General features: G+C 49.0%; 2 protein-coding genes across 2 annotated transcripts; one reads left to right on the top strand and one right to left on the bottom strand.

Annotated features, from left to right (window-relative positions):
- The first annotated feature begins 9,277 nt into the window (after positions 1-9,277).
- LOC124648179 (S-type anion channel SLAH2-like) lies at positions 9,278-11,214 on the top strand. Its single transcript, XM_047187981.1, has 2 exons — positions 9,278-9,868; positions 9,976-11,214. Exons 1-2 carry the CDS (start codon positions 9,278-9,280, stop codon positions 11,212-11,214), a joined length of 1,830 nt encoding a protein of 609 aa, XP_047043937.1.
- A 2,772-nt stretch (positions 11,215-13,986) lies between these two features.
- LOC124649322 (S-type anion channel SLAH2-like) lies at positions 13,987-16,137 on the bottom strand. Its single transcript, XM_047188974.1, has 2 exons — positions 15,524-16,137; positions 13,987-15,437 (listed from the first exon to the last, which is right to left on the bottom strand). Exons 1-2 carry the CDS (start codon positions 16,118-16,120, stop codon positions 14,208-14,210), a joined length of 1,827 nt encoding a protein of 608 aa, XP_047044930.1. The 5' UTR covers positions 16,121-16,137; the 3' UTR covers positions 13,987-14,207.
- Between the last annotated feature and the right edge of the window lie 698 nt (positions 16,138-16,835).

Raw genomic sequence — 16,835 nt, 5'->3', positions numbered from 1 at the left:
AAAACTTACCCAAAAGAAAATAGAAGGGCAATAACAACTTTTCTTTTGTTGAAAATGAGGATAGCAGATGCATGGAGTGATCCACATAGTAATATGTCGTACTCCCTCCGTCCACAAATAAGTGGATGCGCGCGGTTTTCAAGAGACCTTAAACTTTTTGTAAAAAAAAAATTCCATTCCTTCAATTAATCTGCTTATTAATTAAAAAGATGCTTTAATTTAAGTGCTAATAAATGTTGTGCATGCTAGTAACCAATAAAACAATATTGGGAAACCAAAAATGATTAATGGGGGCTGAAATCAAGACATGCACAACATTCTTTAGCACTTATTTGTGGACGGAGGGGGTCTAAACGTAAAATATATACCAAAAAGTCTAGATGTACACTTATTTGTGGATTTTTTACAAGGCTAGATGTGCACTTATTTGTGGACGGAGGGAGTAGATTATTAAGAAAAGCCATGATGCCCAATGGACAAGTATCAAGTCCACAAATCGACCATAATCTCTTTTTTGTGATGGTATCGACCATGAATTACATACTTAAAATATCATGAGACTTCACACGGGCTGCACTCCAACACAACACTTTCGAAAAGAAAACGATGTTGGTACGCCTATTTGCCAACAACCAAATTTCAAACATGGAGAGCGGAGCATTGAGGAAACACCTTAAAAAAGAGGAAACTATGTAGAAACTCAACTTGCTTGCTATAGTTAGAAGGCTAGATCATGTGTTTTCGCGCATGGAAAGTCCATTTCATAATCGTGGATGCCGCCAACCACACTCTCTACCGGTCATGTTCACGTAGAGCATAATATGGCCGGCTCTGACGTGTAAAAGCCCCTAGGCTGCTCGATGTGAAAGGCGTATTCACCGGAAGCTTATCGAGGTGCACCTTTCGATTGCTACTGCATCGCCAAGCCATCATTTTCTAGCGATTCACGTCTGTCCAGATATAGAGGTCTTCTGGCTCCACCAACGAACACGACTGTCTATTATTGCCAACCATAAGTCACTTAGCGGCCAACAAAGCCACCACCACACCGCTCATGAATCGCTTGCCACTCCTCTACCACTTCGGATGCGAGCCTCGCCGCCACTGCCTTTTCCATGCAACATGTTTTCCCTCGGGAACTACCATCTAGCAAGAGAGACGTATCGTAATTCGAGAACATACCTCCACACCTCACATGGTCTTGAATCTCATGTTAGTTATAACTAAGTTAGAATCCTAGCTTACCTATGTTAAGATATTTGATAGATCTTACGTCTTCAAAACTCCTACCAATTTTTTTAAACTCGCTAAAATACAAATATAGACACACTATCTGCATCCAAGTGTCAAAAGTAAATTTTTAGATGAATGTGAAATTTGAACTTTATATCTCCCTTAGATATCTTGGCCTAATTTAGTTCTGAACAGGAAAAACTTATAAAACAAAAGAGAACTAACATTATTTTCACGACTACATATGTTTCCATTTTTCGAGTATATTATTTGTAATGGTAAAAAAAATATAGTAGCAACAATTAAGTTGTGATATTAAATATGATAGCCTTGATAGATATAATATAAAATCAATATAAAACATGAATATAGCATCATATATGGTGTAAATATGTGAGAATATGTGTCACCAAACTACAAAGTTCATGCATGCATTTTACATGCATCAGTTCTCCATGAGATTCATTCTATATCATATTCAAGAATATTTTGTTGATGAGTCAATTCATTTGGAGGAGCAACATATAAGACCATAGTAGAAGATCTTACCTTTTTCATTAACTTTAGTACTCCCTCCGATCCGAAAAAAGAGTCGGATGAGCTATTTTGCAAAAAGGCCCTCGCGTTTATTCTTTCATCAACTCGCACTCCATCCTCTCCTCTGGAGTCTGGACGCTCTCGTCTCGACCGCTCCCCGCATTCGCCCCCGCGCCGCGCCCCCTCCTCTCACTCTCTCCGCTCCCCTCGAAATTCCATCGGATCCCCTCGGAAAAAGGTTGATCTTTTGGTACAAGCCGGCAGCGAATCGTCGGATCCGGCGTCGGCGAGGCCGGATCCGGTTGCTGCGAGGCCGGACACGCCGGATCCGATAGCCACGAGGCCGCATCCACAGCATCGCCGGATACCTCAAGATCAGCAAATACGTGCAGTGCCTCGGCGCCGGTCCCCTGTCTACCTCTACGCCACCCCCGAGTACCTCGCCGCAGAGGTAAATCCAATCTCATCTCCCCTTGTTTCGTCCTTGAGCAAGGCTGTAGAGAAGTTCATGACGTTCTCTTGCCTCTGAAGGTCATGAATCTCGCCAGCAACGCGGCATGCGACAACTGATCATGGAGCTAGAGGCTGGCGCGGAGGCCATCAGGGGAACCGGAGGCGGACGTGGAGGCAGCCAGCGCGGAGGCCATCAGGGGAGCAGGAGGCGGGCATGGAGGCAGCGTGCTCGGAGTCGAGCGATCAGAAGGCTTTTTGGTTTTCAGTTTAGATCTGGAGGGCGTTCTGCTTCTTTTGTTTAATTTAGAGGGGCTTAAATGTAAAACGAAATTGTACTACCCTTCCGACTCTTTTTTCGGATCGGAGGGAGTAGGAAAAATAGTATGTACTTAATAGAAAAATGTGGTTCATAAGTAGGAAATGTAACACCCATTTCAGATAATTTCTTCGGGGAGTAGTTTTAATTCCCTTTGCTTTAATAGACCTTGAGGCTTCTTTCATGCATTCAGTTAATTCAAGAATGCCTCCCTTCTTGGGAATCATTACAATTTTGTCTTCTTTTTCAATATGTCAATCATGATAATTCCGAGTAATAGTTTCCAATAACCCTTTAGCATATTCTATAGTCCTGTGCTTGAAAACATTTCCTACAACACTATCTAGATAAGATCTTGATTTTTCAGTTAGTCCATTATAAATTATATCAAGCAAGTCATTTTCCTTAAAACCATGTGTAGGGCTTCTCCCCTTAAGAGAACAAAATCTCCCCCAAGCTTGAGATAGACTTTCTTTCTCACCTTGTGCAAAGTTACTCATTTAAGTTCTCACGGCATGCCTCTTATCAGCTGGAAAGAAGCTATTAAAGAATAAATAGAAACACTCTTCTTTTCTAGTAGTTGACTTTGGGGCTAGTGAGCTATACCAAGTTTTGCTTCACCTCCTAAGGATAAGGGAAACAATTTCAAGAAATAGTAGCACTGTTGAATTTCATTTTTGCCAAACACTTTAGCAAGATCATTAAGGTTTTCGAAGTGTTCATAAGGAAGCACTTCATCTTTCCATAAAAATGGAGGCAACAAACATCAAATCAACTTGGGCTTTCTAACTCTCTGGATGCGACCTAGGCTACCAAACAAAGTGGGGAACATGGTTTTTGGTCCATTCCACCCGATTAAGGTCTCGTAGCGCCTAGTCCCCAGGAGCCCAAACAGGTGTGAGCTACCAATTGCGCCTTACTCTATAGTAATCGCCGGTGCAGCATGCACCCCCGACACCACCGCAACACCGCTGCCACTGTCGTGGACGGACTAGAACCGCCTGCCAGTTATGCAACGAAATGGGCGCACTTGGAGTATGTGGGCTTTGGATCTAAAACAGAATTGGGATCTGATCCATGCACGCGCACAACATATCTATGCTACCGCAACCATCCTCTAGAACAAGGGGGTCCTATTCATCGCCTTTAGCGTCAAATTTGGAGTTTGAAAAATGTTCAAATTAGAAGGAGTTCAAACATCAAAAAATTCAAAACTGAAATTGTTCAAATTTAAAAAGGTTCAAACTTGAAATATGTTAATATTAAAAAAATGTACAAATTTGAAATATGTTAAATTTTTGAAAAAGATAAAAGAAAACTCAAATTTGGAAAGGTTCAAAACTTGGAAAAAGTTCAAATCTGAAAAATTTATTTAAAAATGTTAAATTTTTATAAAAGTTCAAAAAAACAAACATAAGAAGTGTTCAAATATGAAAAATTGTTCAGATCTCAAAACTGTTCAAATTTCAAAATTGCTCAGATATGAAAATATTTAGATTCTAAAAGTGTTCAAATTATAAAATTGTTCAGGTTTGAATAGGTTCAAATTTAATTTTATTTAGATTTGAAGTTTTTAAAATTTTAAATTATTCATATTAGAAGAAAAAAATTTAAAAATAAAAAATAAAAGGAAAAAAAACTGACAAAATGGAGAAGAACCAGGAGGAAAACCGAAGAGAAAAAGAAGAAGCCAAGAAAAATTAGGGAACAACACAGCGATTAACGAGAGAAAACCGGAAAAACAACGTAGCGTCGCTTGAAACGGGCCGGCCCAAATTACCAACACCTGTGGGGCGAGCCAGATACAGCCCGCAGCAGGAGGGGAATAGAGTTTGCGCTAGAAAAACCATCTGTGGCGGCGCCGCCCGGGGCAATCTCGATCGCGATCCGGCCGGTGTGCGCATGGAGACGGAGGCGCGCCGGTCCTCTGTGCACGCCAACAGCGATAACGGCAAACGAGCAACACACGAAGATGACGACGACGATGCGATCAGCGCGCTCCCCGACGATGTCCTGCTCCTCATCCTTGAGCGCCTGGATTTGCTCACCGCGGTCAGGGCCGGCGCCGCCGCGAGGCGATGGAGGCACCTACCGCGCCTGCTCCCCGACCTCGACATCGACGTCGCCACCCTGCTTCCGCACCGCCACCGGGATTTCTCGGTGGGCCACGTCATGGCCGCCTACGCCGACGCCACGGCGTGGTTCCTCCTGCCGCCGCACCACCGGAACATCACGAGCCTGCGACTCTCCTTCTACCTGGCAGAGGGCCCGTACCTGCGCGCCATCGGCGACGCCGTCGCCACCACCAAGGCCGACCGCGTCCAGCTCGACATACGGACGACATACGTTGGCCTCGGCCCCATCATCACCGTCCCCGATCCGCACGAGCACGTCGGCCGCTCACACCTCCTCGCGTCGTTCGTCGCCGCCTGCCCCGCCACCTTCGCCCGGCTCGCCAGCCTCGCGCTGCACGACCTCTCCTTCCCCTCCGGCTCGAACGAGCTGTCGGGCCTCCTCGACGCCTGCCACCGGCTCGAGCTCCTCTCCCTGAGCCACTGCACGCCATCCGTCGTAGAGATCGACGCTCCGAGCTGTGCGCTGCTTGCCTTGGAACTCCATTGTTGCTCCGTCCACAGCGTCGAGCTGACCAGGGTCCCGAAGCTCGAGCGCCTCCTCTGCGACGCCGCGACGTCGATCGGGAGCATACAGTTCGGGTCCGTTCCTCTCCTTCGCGCCGTAGACCTCTCGGCGATGCATCTGCATCGCTACATTGAGAATCCAGCGCTGCTCTCTCCCGCCCTGAGTGGTCTCACGGATGTTCGTCTTTGCAACTTTGTGGCCCTCGACATGCACTGGATTCTCCACCTCCTACAGGCTGCACCGTTGCTCAACAACCTTTCCATTCAGGTGTGTACAGTATACAAGCATATCTTATCTCTCGTTTACTTGAAAATAAGGGCATGTCTAGATCTTGGTCAATTTTGATTTAGCTAAATCTCAGTCGTAGGTGACGTCATTCAAATCTTAGTTGCAAGTCACGTGTAACTTATAGGCCAACACGAATCGCAAACCCAACTTAGCGGTTTGGATATTATTTCTCGGCTACAACTTAGATGTCACTAGCAAAATCTGAGTTGCAACCCAACAGAAAAATCTCATTGCAACAGGGTTTGCATTAATCGCGAGGCAAATCCAGTGGCTAATGAGTGGACTGAGATTATGGGAGTATCATCTACTGATCTACATCTTCGGATACACACACATGACACACTCCCGTAATCTTGGAAATTGTTTTTTTTTGTCTAAACTTGGGATGTGCCTACACCCTCAGTTATTTTCTATGTTTTTAGTGTACATAAGTTTTGGAAAAAAAATCTCTACACATTGTTATACAGAAGTTAGGTTAGTCTGTAAAGTTTCACATATGTTGTGCACAAAAAACATACTCTTTATCTATAGGTATCTATAGGTATTTGTTACCTTTGGTTATTCTTTATCTAGCACTTACTAGTATAAGTTTTCTTCATTTTTCTCATTTTGATATTCATCATACATTAAATTTTTCGATAAAGATCATACATTAAATAACCATACCTATCTTTTTTTGTCCTGTGTACTAGATGCTTCCATGCTGGTTTAGTAATGGAGGTCTCTACAAGTCCGGCAAGGAAGAGAAAATGCCAAATGTGAAGCACCACAACCTGACTTCGTTAGAGATAAAAGCCAACAGAATAAGTAAAGACGCCAACGTGAAACACTACATCGGGCTCATCAGGGAGTGTGCTGCGTGCTTAAAGAGAATACGGTTACTTGAGCAATGTGATACTGTACTTGAATTGTAGTCAGGTGCAACAATCATAAAAGAAGCTACTATTAGGGAAAATACATCAATGCTCATAGGTGCTAGGCACCCAGTATATCTAAAACAATTCATGGTAATTCAAAAATGGTTAATTTTTTTAAATCTTTTTAGGAACCAAAGATGATCAAGTATCGTACTTGTATAAAAATATTTCGCGAGGAAATTACTATCATTGTATCCGGGGTAAAAAGACAAAATCGAACAAATCCCATGTCCATGTACTATTCACGCTATATTTGTCATAAACTTGTCTTTTTTGCCCAGATACCATGAAAGTCATTTTGAGCCCTAACATTTTTATATGAGTACAATACTTGATCATATTTTGTTTCCAGGAGAATTTCGATTTTTTTCAATATTTATAACAACCATGAATTTTGGGGTTTATAGGGTGCATTAAACCCTAGCACTTGGTCACATATAAAACGTTCCAAACCAAGTGAGGTAGTTCCCTTAGAAATGGATAAACCCTAGCACTACCATCAGCTCAAAGATTGCAATTTAGTTTTGTTTGTACTAAGTGTGTTAATGGTCTTTATGATATTATGCAAACATGGACTACATAGTATTTTCCTACGGGACATGCATGGAGGTAATCAGCGTTGGTGCAAGGCTGGAGCAGCGCTTGGTATTGTGGCAACAGAAGCTGCCCTCACCATAGTCGTACATCAAACGGAAGGTCGTCGTACCGTCATCCGTTACGGTCATGAGGACAATAACTCTCATCGTTAAGCTCTGATGTACGCAGTAATTTGGACGTCATTTCCTCATGCAAACTTCGATTAGGCCGTGCTTTGGCTCGTTGGATTCATATGGACGAAGGCTACAAAATCATTGTGTTGGATATTTATTATCTTGAAAAAATATCACTTCTTCCATCCTTCATATGGTTAAAATTGTGCCTGTAACTCTTCTATATTTCCTCCTCTTGGCTCCTTTCACCGTTTTTCTTCATAAATGTTGAGAACTCCTACACACACATCAAAGACAAGAAAAGGTAATTAAATCCTAATAAAACTAGTAGTTGTGCAAAGCTCTCATGAAAATGAAAGGAATCAAGAAATAGTGTACAAAGGACATAACAATTGCTAGATAGAGTATGCAACGAGAAATATTATAATAAAAATTAGGCTCAAAACACTATAAAATGCACTCATCAGCAACCTCACACGTCACCACTAGGGAGCTTCACCGGCTTCCCGGTCTCGCGAAAAGCACATCTACAAGCATGCATATGGGTAAAAAGGGACAAAGTCATTAGTGCAACTTGTAGGCAAAAATGGACAATGAGATGAAACACAAAAATGGACAATGAGATGAAACACGAGTTGAAACTCAACATCAGAGTTACTGAATGAGAGGTCAAAGAAACTTACCCAAAATAGGCCCGCTACACCCCTGGAACCATCATACATGTAGACAATCCCAGGGAATTGTTCTCTAACGAGACATCCAAGGATGCTCAGTAGGGGTCACAAGAGCTGGAAGATGGAGGAAAATAAAAAGAGGAAATCAAAGACGGGAAGGAAGCATCGGGAAAATTCGACGGGAAGGGTGGTTTGTCATGTGTATAGGTGCTACACATGGCAAAGGTCGTTTTTGCCAAGTGTACTACCTATACACGCTGAAAACATTTGGCTGGAAAATTCCTCCGGCGCGAGAAGAAACGGAGGGAAATTCCACGCACGTGGTAAAGAAAATCGTCGAGGTGGCTCACAACCTTTCTATCGTTAGTAGACATTCGGCAAAGGCTACCGTCATAACGGTTCCGTCAAACACATCAAGCACATACACATGTCCTAGGACCTTTGCCATGTGTAAAGTTCTACTATGTGTTTTCTCTGTTGTTTGCCGTGGTCCAGGCTTTGCCGTGTGTATTTTCCAATATTTGCTATGTTTTATTGTTTTGTCGCGTGCTTTCATCTCTTTTTGCTGTTCATTTTCTTTGGCAAGTGTTCTCTCGGACCAACTCGGTAAAGTTAATGTTTGCAAAGAGTTCCGCAAAGATTTACACTCGGCAAAGAGTGCGGAACTCGTCAGACGTGGAACTAGTGTAAGGGGTTGGACAAAGTAAAGAAATATTGAATACATAATAAAATGCAGGGGGCGTTGTATAAAAATAAGACGGACATAAGAATGAGCTTTGACTGAGGTGGCAGGGCTATTTTACAAAGTGCGAAGCATAAACGCCAACAATTTGAATCCAAGATAGTACCGGGATGCCAACTCACATAAGGGATTGCATTTTTTTTTTCAGTTAGAAAGCCAGACCTCGTGTTTCAGTCAGAGAGTTACAATTCGCAACTATCAGCGTTGCTTGCCCGTCGAAGACTGTGGCTGGAAATAAATAATATAGGAGTGGTATTGGAAGGCAGCAAGCATCTAAATTTTCAGCATCAATTGAATCAAGGATTCAAGTATGAAATCTCGACTTGGAGCCTAGCAAAGCGATGGGCAGACCGAGGGGACGACTAGCTGCAGTCTAGCTTGGCGGCCTGGCGGCCTTTGTTGTTCATTTCAACTTCGTAACACTCCTTTGTACAACAAACTGTACTTCCTCGTATTTTGATGAAACTATCTTCATGCAACAGATTAAAAAAAAACTATTCAGGTCAAAGAGCATCTAATCAAATCATTAAAAAGCAATCCAAGTATCCACTTCTGCCGGCTCCAACTCTCGATCTCATCGGTCATCATCTCTGTCCGCGAGCACCTCTATATGTATGATCGCATTCCGTGGAGTTGAGGTTAAGCCTGCAGTTTCCGAGCGGTGCACCCAAAAAGAAGAATTCATTCCTCCTACAAGCTAAGCGTGGAGGACTCCGGTGCAACTTTCAGGTGTTTGCTAGCTAGCTTCTGTTGTGTTGGGATTTACCATGGCGTCCAGGGAGAGCATGATCGGCGTCCAGGCGCAGGCCGGGGCGGAGGACGGCGTCCCAGGATGTGCTCCATCGCCGGAGGAACTTCTGGCCCGTGTCCCGTCGTTGGGAGGACATCTGGACACGCTGGGGGAGACAACATCCTCTGTCTCGTTGAGCATGCCGGGCTCGCCGTCGTGGCTCCATCAGGCGCAGGTCGGCATGCCGCCGTCACCGTCCGTCCACGGCGTGAGCGTGGTGCCAAAGACCGAGACGAAGGTGGATGTCGACCATCCCGTGGAGCTACCGCCGTCCGAGGTGGCCAGAGGCGCGGGTGGCGAGGCGCCGGCGGTGACGCGGAGTGACAGCACGCGAGAGCGGGACCGGCGGTTCGACCACTTCAAGACCTTCTCCGGCCGCCTTGAGCGCCAGCTCTCCGCACTCCGTGGGGTCGTACCGTGGGACCCGGTGCCAGACGCGGCAGACGTCGAGCACGGCCACGGCGCCTCGTCCAATATCTCCGAGGAAGACACCGATGAGGACAACGACGTCCCCACCGCCGACCGTTACTTCGCCGCCCTCGAAGGCCCCGAGCTCGAGACCCTTCGCGCACGTACCACATAACCATTACATACATTATTGTTACCTTTTCCTGCCAACACCATGCACCGTCGTTCGTCGTCTCCTCGTCTCTAACACCGTCCGTGCACCTGCAGTCGACGGAGGTGGTGGTGCTGCCAAAAAACGAGCTGTGGCCGTTCCTGCTCCGGTTCCCGATCAGCGCCTTCGGGATATGCCTGGGCGTGAGCAGCCAGGCGATGCTGTGGAAGACCCTCGAGACGGAGCCCTCCACGGCGTTCCTCCGCGTCCACCCCATCGCCAACCACGTCTTCTGGGGGGTCTCCGTCGCGCTCACCCTGCTCGTCTTCGTCACCTACCTCCTCAAGGTCATCTTCTACTTCGAGGCCGTCCGCCGCGAGTTCCACCACCCGGTGCGCGTCAACTTCTTCTTCGCGCCATGGATCGCCTGCCTCTTCCTCGTCAAGGGCGTGCCCCGGCCCGTGGGAGAAATACATCACGTCGTGTGGTACTTCCTCATGGTTCCCATCCTCTGCCTCGACCTCAAGATCTACGGCCAATGGATGTCCTCCGGCGAGCGGCGCCTGTCCAGAGTGGCCAACCCGTCCAACCACCTCGCCGTCGTCGGCAACTTCGTCGGTGCGCTGCTCGGCGCCAGGATGGGCCTCCGGGAGCTTCCCATCTTCTTCTTCGCTGTTGGGCTAGCGCACTACACCGTGCTCTTCGTTACCCTCTACCAGCGGCTCCCCACCAATGTGCAGCTGCCCAAGGAGCTGCACCCGGTGTTCTTCCTCTTCGTCGCCGCGCCGAGCGTCGCGTCCATGGCCTGGGCCAGGATCTCCGGCGAGTTCAACAGCGGCGCCAAGCTCGCCTACTTCGTCTCCATGTTCCTCTATGCGTCGTTGGTGGTGCGCCTCAACCTGTTCCGGGGCTTCAGGTTCTCTCTGGCCTGGTGGGCATACACGTTCCCGATGACCAGCGTTGCGCTGGCCACGGTGCTGTACGCTTCGGAGGTGGACAACATGGTAACGCGGACGCTGGCGGTGGGGCTGTCGGTGCTCGCCGCCGTCACGGTCACCGGCGTGCTTGCCACCACCGTGTACCACGCCTTCGTAATAGGGGACCTTTTCCCCAACGACGTGTCCATCGCCATCACGCGGCGGAAGCCCAAGTTCAGCAAGATCCTTGCGCACCTCCGGTCGTCCAGAACAGACGTCAAGGAGCTCGTCCTCTCCATCCCAAATTTCAATTCCAGCTCCAAAACCGGAGCATACTCCGATGATTCCGGCTCCATTTCCAGGACGAGCAGCAGTTCCGACGAGTCACAAGGAAGGCGGATCAGCAGACCGTTAGATGGTCGACGTGCAACATGTTGAACGCGCGAAAATCAGTACTAGTACTGTATAAACTTGTAGAAAGTAACTCTTTTGTCTGTTTTTCTTTCTTTTTCATCGCTGCGAATTAGGCAGCGATATCGTTGACCAATTTGTAATGCGGAAATTAATTGTTGATGTATTAATAAATTTAATGGTTATACTTCATATTTGAGTTATTCACTAGGAAAAAGCGCGTGCTTCGCTACGGAGCAGCCATTGGCGCCGCCACGTACCCTGCTCCTCCCGTACAAATTAGCAGCACCGGCGCCGTCCTAGCTAGCCACCTACTCCTCCCATCCACCACGCTAGGCTTCGTTCCAACCATATGCTCAGCTCCACCACACCTCACCGGTTTTCATCCACAACGACCGAAACACCAAACCTAGAGCTTAACGAGTGTATGCATCGACGCAACATCACCTACTAAGCAAAAAAAAAAGCCTGTCTTCGCACAAAACTGGGCAGGAAATCGAAGCATGTCTTCACAGCATTTGTCTACAATATGCATTACGATATAGAGCAGACAGCCCAATGTATGGTACAGAGTGGAAACCCTTGCCCAGCCTTTGATTATTTCTCCCTAGAAACTTGCTAGACTACGTGAATCTTACTTACAATGAATTGAATTGACATAAATAGATTGCTAGAGGCTGTACGATCTTACTTTTTTTGCTTTTGAACTCGAATTCCCGATCCCGGCGTCATCGTCACCACCGGTCCCCTCTTGGATGCCAATGCTTGTAGCACATGGGGCAGCGGCACCGTCGATGCTAGTGCCCAGATCTCGGACCATGAGCTCATCCATGCCGCAGCCCAGTTCGTCGCCGCCGCACCCTTCGTGGATCCACCCTTCTTTCCCGGCCACATCGTCGATACCAGTGCCTGCATCACCTACTTCCTCGACGTTGCTGGCACCGGCTCGGGCGGATACGCTAGATTCGCCACCTTGCGAAGCGCCGGGAGGAGCAAGCCGATGTACTCGGGCAAGGCAGAGGAAATTTGACGAGTCATCCCCTTCCAAACAATGGGTAACCGTCCGCTCTGGAGATGCCCGCGCGGCCATTGCTTGCACTCCGCACGCGTCGCCGTTAGTACGGACGCATACACAATGGAAAAAGAGGGAAACGGCTCGGTGGCGACCGCGACGGCTTACGTGGCTGCGCGTCGGCGGCGCGATTTAGACGGCTCGCTGGGGACGGCGACGGCATACTGTACCTGCATGTCAGCAGCGCGATTTAGATGGCTCGCTGGCGACGCCGTACTTTACATGCGCGTCGGCGACGCCATGTAGACGGCTCGGCGGCGACGGCGCACGGCGACGGCGTCCTGTGTCTGCGCATCCACGGCGCGGTTTATATGGCTCTACTGCATGCCTCCCGGCGGCCGGGTGGAGTTGGATGGTAGCCGCACCTGGAGAAGATGACCGGCGCGGGGAAAAAGAGAATTCTCTGCCGGTGGCAATAGTACTTTTTTAACAGTGGCAGCAACTGCGTCCCCGACAAGAAAACAGAGCCCACGCTCGGATACCGGCTCAGACGGTGGAAAGCCAGGGAAAAAGGAAGTTGATGTGACTGAAAATTACCCACGCGAAACAAAATGTCCAGCCCAGCTCCACTCTGCATAGATCTCGAGGTACTGATGGACGGCAAAGAACACATCCACACTCATGGTTGGGTGTACAAAATTCACACTCTTAAACTTATGAACTCAACTGCTAATTCCCGCCATTATATATCCCCATCATGGCAATGCATATTGCTCATCAATAGAAATCAAGTGCCAGCAGCCCATTAACCCAGACAAAACGAGCCCAACTAGAAATCTGGTGCTATCAGCATATTGATGGGTCCTAGATTCATATTAAAACGCATGTAAGCCATACGCACAGCCAGATCCATCACTCCATCTTAAACGTAAAAGAGACCCATTGCTCCATCTTTCATACTCCCTCTGTTTCATTCTATAGTAGCTATGGTTTTTTTTGGCACGGAAATTAGCACAGGAGTATTTTTTACACAAGACCCCTAGCTAAACGATTTGAGATCAACGTAAAATTTGGAAATCCATATCTTCCTAACTTACCATAACAATTTTGGGAGCTAAAAGATTTGGGAGCTAAATGGGGAGGGGGTAATTGAAAAAAAGCTAAGCTACAACCTTATATTCTGAAACAAATGTCAAAAATCTATAGGTACTATAGAAAGGAACGGAGGGAGTATTATTTTGGCAAAATCGCTCCACGTTGCTATTATATATCTTTTCAGAAAAATCAATCTTCTTCATATTTAGCAAAATCGCCCCACCTTGTCAATGGTCAGGTCGCGCTGAAGGAAAAAAAAAAGACAGAACGAAAACCATAGAGGAACGATGTTTCAAAATTCAGGACCCCAATTTCTAGTCGCATTGGAGCCCTAAAATTCGGGAGACGCCCCTTAGTGGGAAGCTATGTTGGAGAACGCCATCCTCAAAGCTAGGGTTCTTCGTGTATTGAAAATTGTAACATCGGATTTGCACGACGAGGGAATATCATGTCATGATCAAATTAGAATGCACAAGAAATGCGCCTTTGCTAATTCGAAATTGCATATAAAATTTAAAATCCCAGTCTCGTGAATTTTCAAACACTAAGCCTAACATTCTACTGCAGATTTAATGAACTGCTCGTACAATTCAGTTTGTTGATTATATACGGAGTTACTTGAAGATGATAATGGAGTCTCAACAATGTGCCTATGATTTATTTGTAATCTAAAGATCTCAGATATATAACCATTAAACTTATGAACTCAACTGCTACTTCCCGCATTTATATATATATATCCCCATCACGGCAATATATGCATATTGCTCAAGGATATCTCTGCCAAAAATTGCCACTATGGGCAGCAAATTCACGGATGATGAAAAAAAAAAGGAGTGAAGAAAAAACAGAGAAAAGAACTCTGTACAAGTAAGATTGTGTACTAATTAGTTTCGTGCATGGCACTGACCACCTAAGGCTCTGCCGATCTTCCGTGCCCGTGGGCCATCGCCGGAGACTGATCGGAGCTGCTACTCATCTTGGAATCGGAGGCGGAGTCGTCGGAGTAGGCACCGAGGTTTGGATTGGAACTGAAACTTGGGATGGAGAAGACGAGCTCCTTGTCGTCGGAGCTGGACAACCGGAGGTGCGCGAGGATCTTGCTGAACTTGGGCCTCCGCCGCGTGATGGCGATGGAGACGTCGTTGGGGAAGAGGTCCCCGCGCACGAAGGCGTGGTACACGGTGGTGGCCAGGACGCCGGTGACCGTGACGGCGGAGATCCCGGAGAGCCCCACCGCCAGGGCCCGCGTTCCCACGTTGTCCACCTCCGACGCGTAAAGCACCGTGGCCAGCGCGACGCTGGTCATCGGGAACGTGTACGCCCACCAGGCCAGCGAGAACCTGAACCCCCGGAAGAGGTTGACGCGCACCACCAGCGACGCGTAGAGGAACATGGAGACGAAGTAGGCGAGCTTGGCGCCGTTGTTGAACTCGCCGGAGATCCTGGCCCAGGCCATGGACGCGACGCTGGGCGCAGCGACGAAGAGGAAGAATACAGGGTGCAGCTCCTTGGGCAGCTGCACGTTGGTGGGGAGCCGCTGGTAGAGCGTGACGAAGAGCACGGTGTAGTGCGCTAGCCCGACGGCAAAGAAGAAGATGGGCAGCTCCCTGAGGCCCATCCTGGCGCCGAGCAGCGCGCCGACAAAGTTGCCGACGACGGCGAGGTGGTTGGACGGGTTGGCCACCTTGGAGAGGCGGCGCTCGCCGGAGGACATCCACTGGCCGTAGATCTTGAGGTCGAGGCAGAGGATGGGCGCCATGAGGAGGTACCAGACGACGTGGTGGATCTCATCCACGGGCCGCGGCACGCCCTTGACGAGGAAGAGGCAGGCGATCCACGGCGCGAAGAAGAAGTTGCCGCGCACCGGGTGGTGGAACTCGCGGCGGACGGCCTCGAAGTAGAAGACGACCTTGAGGAGGTAGGTGATGGAGACGAGCACGGTGAGGGCGACGGAGATCCACCAGAGGACGTGGTTGGCGGCGGGGTGGACGCGGAGAAACGCCGTGGAGGGCTCCGACTCGAGGGTCTTCCACAGCATCGCCTGGCTGCTCACGCCCAGGCACATCCCAAACGCGCTGATCGGGAACCGGAGTAGGAACGGCCACAACTCGTCCTTGGGCAACACAGCCACCTCCGTCGACTGTACGCATGCGGGGTGTTAGAGATGACGACGAGACGATGCATGGTCATGGCAAGAAAAGGTAATGGTGGTTATGTGGTACTTACGCGAAGTGTCTCGAGCTCGGGGCCTTCGAGCGCGGCGAAGTAGCGGTCGGCGGAGGGGACGTCCTCCTCCTCGTCGGTGTCCTCCTCGGAGATTTTGGACGCGGCGCCGTGGCCGCGCTCGATGTCGACGGCGTCCGGCAGGGGCTCCTGGGGCTGCCCGCGGAGTGCGGAGAGCTGACGCTCGAGGCGGCCAGAGAAGGTCTTGAAGTGGTCGAACCGCCGGTCCCGCTCGCGCGTGCTGTCGCTCCGCGGTACCGCCGGCGCCTCGCCGCCCGCGTCTCTGACTACCAGCGTCGGCTGCGAGTGGTGCCGCGCCTGGTTCAGCAGCTGCGGCAGGGAGGGATGGTGGACGAGCTTTGTCTTACTGGGCGGCACCGCGCCCTCGCCGTTGACGGGCGGCAGCGGCGGCATGCCGAGCTGCGCGAGGTGGAGCCCCGACGGCGAGGCCGGCACGCTGAGCGAGACAGAGCACGGCGTATCTCCCCGCGTCGATTCATGGCGCGAGGGGACATGAATGAGAAGCTCTTCCGGGGACGGAGACGGAGCACACCCTGGCTCGCCGGCCACCTGGACATCGATGCTCTCGCTGATCGTCATGGCAACAACTCGATCGATCGACGCCGTCTGAAAAAACAATACGACGATATCAAGCGTGGATATCATATACTCCACGCACCTTGTATATATATACACGCAGCGCGCGCGCTTATGGCTGATGGATCGCCGGCGGCACCGCGGCAGGTCAGCGGCGCCGGCATGGGACAAGAGGCACGTGGACGCGAGCCCCGAAGGTTCCACGCATGAGCGCAAAGCACGTACCCCAAAAAGCTATCTGTAGCGTACGTCGCCGTCAGTAGCAGCAGCGGTCGCGCCGCAGTACTCCACGCCGCCTCCTAGGTGTATGTCGAAATGCGACGTCACCGCTGGCTGCTACTCGCCGTCGGCCGTCGTCGTCTTCACTCGCCGGTGATCGAGCGAGGTGACGAAATTATTCTGTTTGCGTCCACGGCTGCACCTCGATTCGAAAGATCGCGATGCCTATTTATACACTCGCGGACAGAGGTCGGGAGATCGGCTCGACCATGTCAGTAGGGTGCTGAGCCGGCAGGTGTGGATCGGTGGACTGCCTTTGGGTGGTTCCATTGACTGCACTTTGACCTCAATAATATTTAGCTTTTGTAATGGACTATAGATTATGGTTTTCTTGTGAATAAGTGGTGTACAGGCTGCTCCTGCTCAAACGAAAAGCACATTTACAAAAAAAAAACGTAGTATAATGGTATTTTTTATTGGCGAACTATAATCGTTTTTT

This window comes from Lolium rigidum, chromosome 4 (assembly GCF_022539505.1).
Source record: "Lolium rigidum isolate FL_2022 chromosome 4, APGP_CSIRO_Lrig_0.1, whole genome shotgun sequence".
NCBI lineage: Eukaryota > Viridiplantae > Streptophyta > Magnoliopsida > Poales > Poaceae > Lolium > Lolium rigidum.
This window is presented reverse-complemented; position numbering and strand designations above follow the sequence as displayed.